Source organism: Myotis brandtii, unplaced genomic scaffold, assembly GCF_000412655.1.
Source record: "Myotis brandtii unplaced genomic scaffold, ASM41265v1 scaffold315, whole genome shotgun sequence".
NCBI lineage: Eukaryota > Metazoa > Chordata > Mammalia > Chiroptera > Vespertilionidae > Myotis > Myotis brandtii.
Genome location: NW_005362075.1, coordinates 623,323 through 632,288, shown reverse-complemented (window position 1 = coordinate 632,288; position 8,966 = coordinate 623,323). Strand labels below are relative to the sequence as shown.

At 39.6% G+C, this 8,966-nt stretch overlaps 1 protein-coding gene across 1 annotated transcript in view; it reads right to left on the bottom strand.

Moving 5' to 3' along the window:
* Positions 1-2,299: 2,299 nt before the first annotated feature.
* The window catches only part of UACA (uveal autoantigen with coiled-coil domains and ankyrin repeats), a 65,112-nt gene continuing 58,445 nt past the window's right edge, over positions 2,300-8,966 (bottom strand). Inside the window, exons 18-19 of the mRNA XM_005870247.2 lie at positions 7,412-7,477; positions 2,300-3,992 (exon numbers count right to left, since the gene is read on the bottom strand). Coding sequence (XP_005870309.1) covers positions 3,921-3,992; positions 7,412-7,477 — 138 coding nt within the window. The 3' untranslated portion in view covers positions 2,300-3,920. The remainder of the gene's footprint in view (positions 3,993-7,411; positions 7,478-8,966) is intronic.

Genomic DNA, 8,966 nt, shown 5'->3' with positions numbered 1-8,966 from the left:
CCAATGTTCTCACTGCCCAGGGAGTCTCACTGGAATGCCATCTCTGCTGTAGCTTCATCTTTTTTAAACCTCTGCATTCATGTCTGTCAGCCAAAAGCCCCTATCCTATCTAATAAAGGGGGAATATGCTAATTAACCCTCATGCAGTCACAAAAGATGGTGGCGCCCACAGCCAATAATGAGGGAATATGCTAATTGACTGTCATGCCCTCCAACATGGCAGCGTCCAGTCCCCTCAGCTCCCTGCGCCTGCCTCCGGAGTCTCCCAGTCCCCTCAGCCCCCACAGCCGCCCAACCGCCTGAGGCTTGCACTGCCGGCAGTGGCAGCAGCAGAGGTGTGATGAGGCGTCGCCTTCCCCTGATCGCCAGGTCGCCTCCCGCCCCTGAGGGCTCCCAGACTGTGAGAGGGGGCAGGCCGGGCTGAGGGACCCCTCCTCCAGTGCATGAATTTTCATGCACTGGGCCTCTAGTCTATAATAATAAAAGCATAATATGCTAATTAGACCAGACAGCCGAACGATCTTCTGGACGTCCTTCCGGATGAAGCCGCAGCGGCAGGGGCCGAGGCAGAGGTGGTAGGGGCAATCAGGCAGGCAGACAAGTGGTTAGGGGCATCAGGCAGGCAGAGGCAGTTAGAGGTGATCAGGCAGGCAGGCGAGCAGTTAGGAGTCAGCAGTCCCAGATTGCGAGAAGGAAGTCTGACTTCTGGTTTAGGCCTAATCCTGCAGGGGTTGGGATCGGGCTTACACCAGCAGTTGGATATCCCCCAAGGGGTCCCACATTGCGAGAGGGTGCAGGCCGGGCTGAGAAACCGCCCCCCCCCCCGCCCCCCGCACTTATTTCGTGCACCAGGCCTCTAGTGTGCAATAAGAAACAGAAGCTATGGTAAGAAGCAGATTAATATCTACCCAGAAGAGGCTGTTTCAAATAGCCAAGGTCCACAACATGGGAAAGAATTTCCAACAACAAATGTCAGATCCAGTATGGTCAAGGACATTGAATGAAACAAGAGCAGGAATTCCCATTTTTTTCATTTTTTATTTTGTGCATGGTGTAGTCTGTACATGATATATTTTATGGTGCCATTCGTTTTTTCCTTTCTGAAAAAAGGAAAAATTACTCAAAATATTTAGTAGCCAAGAGTAAGGTCTAGGTTCCTTTGCTCTGCCAGACATGTGCAACCACACTCTGCATGCTCATCACAGGCAACCCTCTTTCAATCCTTATTTTAGAGCCAGAGGTAGTGCCATTACTTTGATGCACAGACCATGTAAGAGGAAAAAAGATCATAAGGTTGAAGAATCCAGTGATGAGGAAAATAAAGAGGCAGTAAGAAGTCATTTTCCTCCACTGTGAAGCAGACATCAAAAGATGCTTGTAACTCCTGCTAGCTAATGCTAGGCATCAGTGTAAGCAGTCATCATGGACACCAACAGTTCATTTAAAACTCTACCCTATTCTATATACTTTGAAACAAGTGAATCAAGAACATGGGCTCTTCAGATAGGTAAGAAGTGTGTGTCTGAGAACATGTTTAGGTCCTTGTTAGCAGACAGCTGGTAACACTGGAGGAAACAAGTGCTCATGTTCTAAAGCTGCAAGATTTTTTAAGCAGAAATAATCCCATGCATTTAGAATAACAGAACATCTTGAATTGTATAACGTTTGGTTGGGACCAAAAGGTTAAAACAAAAAACAAGCCATACGAAAGATTAAATTAGTTATAGGACAGCACAGGTATAGCGAGTGATTAGTGACTATAATATGAAAATTTAAGATGTTCATTAGATGAATATTTGATTTTATGTTAATAGTTCTTTATAACACAGATCCTCTTTTCTGATGAATCAGGAGTGGAAAAAAAGGGCTATACAATGGAATAGTAATAAAGCTTTCAACAAAGGACTGCACTCCCACAGGATTGCAGTGATTTTTTTAGAGCGCACTCACTTCTTAGACAGCAACCCAGCATCCTTCCTCCTGGCCAGAAGTTCAGCCCCCATAGTCTCTCTGAACACAGGACAGCAGACACCAGCATCACTCATTATCTATGTTCCACTTGTTTACTATCTAAAAACTTTAGCCTTCAGTATTGTAAATGCAGTCTCTGCCTTTAATATTGAAAGGTGAATGAATGAGAGGATGGGATGAATTCAAGGTTACTTGAAACTCCCTTTATTCTACATAGTAACTGAAGATGGATATCACCATCTGTTCTTTGGAAACCATTGTTCTCTACACCAAATTCTCTAAGGATAGCAAATGGACTTGTTTACTTAAAAGGATGCTCAAAACATTATTTCACAGAAAACGTTTTATTGATGGCTGAAGACAAAATAAAATATACATAAGGTTCCCTTCTCACCCCTAGTACGGAAAATACAGCACTAAAATGTAACTATTCAGTTAAGAACTTTCTCCACTCCAGAGCTTCAGTAGGTGACATAATACTCATGAAACAGAACCCATGCTGTAGAACATATTAAATATAAAAAGAACATTGCTTTTTATATTGCTTATGTAAACTGTGTATATCTACCTAAAGAATTAAGAATAAATCCAATTCTGACTTTTCACTGTTGTTTCTACACTAAGAAATACGAGGACTTCTTCTTTGGTGGGAAAAGCTATTTTGATAGTCATGTGTCCTTGTTATTATACAAAAATGGGATCAAAAGTCTGATTGAGGATGTTCAAAGATTATTATTGCTAAGGCACATTTTGCAATTTAAAAAATGTTGGTGGAAATAATTTGCTCAGTTTATTTGCTAACAGTCAAATTAGTAATTTTCAATTTCAATGATAAAAAAATTAATAAAAATAACAAAACATATAAACATATAAACTCTCTAATGAGATGTAGTTAATAAAAATGGTTGGCTACAACAAAGTATTTACTATAAACATGTCCAATTTTATTATTTTCTATCTATATTCTTAAAGTTTACTATATTATTGTATTTTTGTCTAAAATCTTAAAGACCTGTTTTCTAAAACCAATTCTCTCATGCTAATTTTGCAAGAAAGCTGCATTTCACATTATTAACCTCATTAGTGCAATTTTCCTATAAATAAGTACAAACATTTGGAGGATGCATGTATAATAAGTGCTTGGTTACTATAGTAGCAAATGTCAAAGTAACTAAAAAAGTCTAAATTTTTCGACACTGAAAAATCTAGCATAGCATTTATACTTCTCTAAATACTGAAGGAAGAAAAGTCATCACAATGAAAATTAAGATACTGTTGTGGAAATTATGAGGCAATTTTATTATAAATTCCTGATATAGTCCACCCTGGCCTGTTCTTAATCTAAATGTAATTTAGCACTGCAAACCAGCATGAAAAAAAAATTATTTTAAAAGGCATAAAAGTTACTAGTGTAAAGAAGAAGAAAAATTGTACCTCCAAAAGAAGTCAAAGGCAATCATTAAGTTACTTCAATAAAAAACACAACTTGGCCAGCCAAGTTATAATGCATTCCTTGAAACTGCATTAGGTCTCATGGCTCAGACCAAAGATCTGAAAGATCTTTTGATCAATTTAAAGTGGCCATTGACCAAATCAATTTCTCTGAGAGAAATCTTTAAACAATTTTTCAGCCTAACCCCTCTTCAACCCATTCAGATGGCTCATGTGTTATTAGGGACTCCACAGTTTAAAAGTATGTGGCCAGTCCAAGGCAAAGTGTTATGCTGTTTGCCTAACTGTAAAATTAACATATATGGAATATAAGATTTGAATTGATACTGAAAAACTCAGTAACATATTCATTTAATTTTTTAAAACCTACTGATGGAAAAAAAAATACATTTTATTTCATTTATACTAGAACAGGAAGGCCCAGAAAGGCCATGCAATTGCAACAGAATGTTCACCACCAGCTGGCGAAGCAGACACTGGTGGGTCAGCACCGACCACTAGCATACAAGCCCCTGCCGCATCTGTATAATCTGGAGTAAGGCTGCCTGCACATCTTCATCCATGTGACCCTTGAGACAAAGAAGAAAGAAGAGAAATATTTTATGTCATCTTCATTTACACAATAATTCTTACTAAAGACAAAGGCCAAATCCTCATTACCTTGATTATAGCCTGAAGGATTTATTGGAAAATACACTGGAATTTTTAAAACTCAATTTAAAAGTAGTGCTCACTGCCCAGCCAGAGTGGCTCAGTTAGTTGAGTGTCATCCTGTGCATCGAAAGGGCACATACCTGGGTGGAATCACTTATGAAAGGCAGCCAATTGATGTTTCTCTCTCCCCTACATCCCTTCTTTCTCTTCCTTTTTCTCTCTAAGCATGTACTCAGGTGAAGATTGAAATAATAATATTTTAAAAAACCGTAGTGCTCACCAGTTGCTCTTAACATCTATTATTAGAAAACAGATGGGCACACATCTCTCCTATAACAGCTCGGATAATAAGGGACAGCATGAGTTATAAATGAGCAAAGTAAACTACAAGGAAATTTTTATTTTTGCTCCTGTTGAGAGTTTTTTTTAAAATGAGAGAAGTAATTAATGAAAAATCCCCATATTTTACGTAAATAAAATCATACATATAATTTTTCAACTTGCCTTTTCACCTAGTGTCATAGAAATCTATCCCAAGTTATATGCCTAACTATTTAAAAATATTATATAACTAGAGGCCCGGTGCACGACATTCGTGCACTGGGGGGTGTGGGGGTCTCTCAGCCCGACCTGCACCCTCTCCAATCTGGGAGCCCTCAGGGGAGCGCTCTCCATTCTGGGAGTTTCTGTCTGTCTTTGCAATCATATGAACGAATTGTCTGAGATCCAAATCAGTTTGATTTGTTGCTCACAGAATAATAGAGGCATTTTTTTTTCTTTGCTTCATTGGTGGAGATTTCCTGGAAGTTTTAGGATATCTTCCCTTTAATTTTTCCTAGACACTCTGATTTTACTTATGTCTCTCACCTTTGCTTTCCCTCCATTCCCCACCGCAACAGTAACTTGCTCCAGGCTCACTTTGCTCTAGTATCTAGGAGATCCGTCTGCCACCAAAACTACTATTCCCAGAATTGCTGGTGCTCCCCGGGATCTTGGTTTTCCCTTCCTGCTCTGTCTCTGTCCCATGGCCTCCCACTCTGCCAAGCTCTCCCTCTCTGCTCTCGCCCGGCGCCTGTGTATGCAAATTAACCCGACAAAGCTGGTGGGTTAATTTGCATACTCACTCCTGATTGGCTGGTGAGTGTAGCAGAGGGATGGTCAATTTACATGTTTCTCTTTTATTATATAGGATATCCCACTGTGTGGATGAATCGTAATTTTTTTACCCATTCCCCCAATAATGGGCACTTAAAGGTGTTTCCAATCTTATGAGCAGATTCCTAGAAGACAAATTGATGGGTCAAAAAGCAAGCTCAATTTTCAATTTTGCTAAGTACTATAAAATTTCCTTCTATAGAGATTATAACAATTTACACTCCTACCAACAGGGTATAAATGCCCATTTCCCACAACACCCAGACCAATGTTATAGTCCACCATCTCAGTTAATATCTGCCAATCCCATAAGAGAAAAATGGTATCTTCTTGCTATTTGCATTTTCCCCATTACTGGTGAGGTTGAGATCTTTATACACAAACATTAGCCATTCATATTTAGAAACACTTTAAACTTAAAAAGAGGGCAAGAGGGTTGAATAAATGCAAGTCAATGTGGTGGGCTTATTACAGCTCCTCCTTCTTTTTCTTTGCTGGAGCACTTGAATAGGTTTCAGCATAACGCTTCCTATTTATACAAAAAATTTTCTTTCTGAAATTTGTTTCTATAACAGCAGGATGTTTAAATTTCAAACATTATCCATAGTTGACTAAACTGAATTTCTTAGTTAACTTTATGATGCCAGAAGGCAAGACTATTTCAGATGCCAACTGCTTTTGTTATGTTTAATTAGGAGTCAGTAGAAAATAATTTCAGAAGCATACATTCAAAGTTGAAAAGTTTGTTAGTTTACAGTGTCATTCGGGAAAGCACACTCTTCCTCCGTTGGCCAATATCAGAGCTGAGTGAGTTCCTCACCCTCTCTAATACAGATCTGAACTCTTCTACTATTTCCCCTCCTAAACTTCCCATTCATGGTCCCTCAACAGTGTTCTCTAATAACTGCAATATACTTCCCAATCCCGGCCTATCTTTTACCTACTAAAAAAAAAGTAGCCCAAGATATTTTCTTTCATCATACCGATTCATTCTTTTCCGTTGGTTTCCCATTCATCTCTTATAGAACAGGCCAGCTTTTTTATGTTAAGAATTTGATATCATAGTTTCTTCCTTTTGATTATTTTACCTAGTTCTTTTTAAAAAAAGACCTTTCTTTGAAGTTTTCTCTCAACAAGCTATGCTTTTTCTTTTAACCATGCAGCCTGACACACTTCAAATCGTAAACAATCCTCTTATATCTCACTTGCTATTCTAATATTGTCTCCTTTAGGACATCTTCCTGAAAAATCTATTCTGAGAACTTTGGAGATGCTGATCATAAGGTTTCTGAAGAACATTAAATATAACATCCTTCATATGTTAAACATTTTCTTGGTCTTATTAAAAAAAAAACAAACCCCAAAACCAACAACAGCTTTCTCATTACACATCTAAAAGAAGGGCATTCTATTTTATTTTATTTATTTTATTTTATTGATTTTTTACAGAGAGGAAGGGAGAGGAATAGAGAGTTAGAAACATCGATGAGAGAGAAACATCGATCAGCTGCCTCCTGCACACCTCCTACTGGGGATGTGCCTGCAACCAAGGTATATGCCCTTGAGCGGAATCGAACCTGGGACCTTTCAGTCAGCAGGCCCACGTTCTATCCGCTGAGCCAAACTGGTTAGGGCAAAGAAGAAAATTCTTAATCTTATACTTGACTGAGTTTAAGGCTCAATAAGTAAATATTATTGATAATCTTCTAACAGAACCAACTTTTTCCCTTAAATTATTACAATTCTGTGCACACCTTACTCGTCATTTTTGTACTTTTATAGTGTTCTCTACATTTCAAAGAAATACTCCCAAGCTACCAAGAAACAATGATGTCTTTTCCACTCTCCTTTTTTGGTGACAGCCATGTGTGGCTGTCAAGGCATCATCTCAGCTAGCAGTAGCATCAATGTGTGCTGCCATCATATGTTGCCAAACTGTCTATAAAATGAGTGACAAGCAGATGGAGATAACATTAAGTTTAAGATGGTGTGTTGCCATATAGCTTTGTAAATTTCTCTGGGAGATATGCAAGCCATGATTAAAAGAAACACAATTGTTTTTAAATAAGCATATGGGGTTCAACTACTTTAAACATGATTTTCACATAAATTTACTTGAACATGAAAAATTTATTTTATCTAAAATAATATCCTTTCCAAAGGAGAAACAGTTCTTTACCTGTGCGGCACTAAGAAGGTGTGTCCGATAAATTGCAATTACTTCTTGGTGCTGTCTGTGGGCATCCTAGAAATGTGGGAAGAAGGGCAGAGCAGAATGTCAGCATTCATGTTTTCAAACACATGAGGCTTATGATACTGCTGTCCTTGGGCTTGAGGCTACAAAACAGCAGTATTATTAAAATGCTCCTGGTGCTTTTTGTAACAAACCACCTTGGACCGACCACATGCAAAATTTCACAGCATAACAATAGTATGAACTTTTCTCATGAATGTGTGGGAATATTCGTAGTGAAAGCAATTCTACTTATCCTAGGTCACATGAAATGATTTTCTTAGGTGACATCTAATGTCACAAAATAATCCAGACACTTATCAACTTACACTTTAGATGACTGCAAAAGCTTCTCATCTTGTTCCCATCTCTAAATCTGACTCCCTATCAAGCTTTGAAGGTAGAGACAGCTCTTTCCTCATATCCTTTTGGCTTAAAAATCTTGGGTGTCACCTCAGTACATACAAGAGAGAATCCAAATTCATCAGCTTGGCTCTCAACAGTCTCCACGATTTGGCTGTAAAGATAGCTCCTGGTACAAGCCAGGCTGATGGGCCTTGCACTGCCTGGGGCGTGCCACTTGCATTCCTCCTCCATGGCTGCTTCACACTATTGCCTTTGCCTGGAAGATTGTGTTTTCCTCTCAAACACCACCTGCCTTACAAGTTCAGGCCAGTTAGTCCTTTCCTTTTTTAAATTAGCTCCTACCATACCAGTAATCTTTCCTTCCTGGGACTTAATTATCACTTAGAATCTGGGACTGTATTCACAATTCTATATTTGGTATTTTTGCCATGTTATTTTACTTTTGTTGGATCTATATTTTGCCTCATAACTACCCATAACTCCTCGGGACAAGAACTGTATGCTTTCTTTGTCCCTGGCAGAGTTTAGCACAGTGTAATGAACATAATCCTATCTAATAAAAGAGAAACATGGTAATTAGCCATAACTTCGCTACCCTTCCCATTGGCTAATCAGTGAGATATGCAAATTAACTTTCAACCAAGATGGCGGCCGGCAGCCAGCCAGCTGACTCGAACAGGGAGGCTTGCTTGCTCCAGTGACGGAGGAAGCCAGGTTCCCCGCCTGCCTTGCCGGCCTCTCAGCTGCTCTCTAAGAAACATTGTTACAAATATAGAAGCTAAACAAAACCCCAGAAACCTGCTTTCAGTCAGCCAGGATCTCAGAGGTGGAGTCACAACAAAGTTTCAAATACAGAAGGTAAACAAAGGCCAGAAACCTGCTTTCAGCAGCCGAGGCCTCAAGCTGGAGCTGAGCCTCAGAGCTAAAGACGGCTCTCAGCTCCAGTGACAGCCATAGAAGGTAAAGAAATCCCAGAATAAAAAAGAAAAAAGAAATAAGAGAGAGGTTGGGAGCTTCAGTCACCCGCCAGCCTGAAAACGGCCCTCAGCCCCTCACCCAGACTGGCCAGGCACCCCAGTGGGGACCCCCAACCTGAAGGGGGTGTGACCAGTTGCAAACAGCCATCATCCCCTCA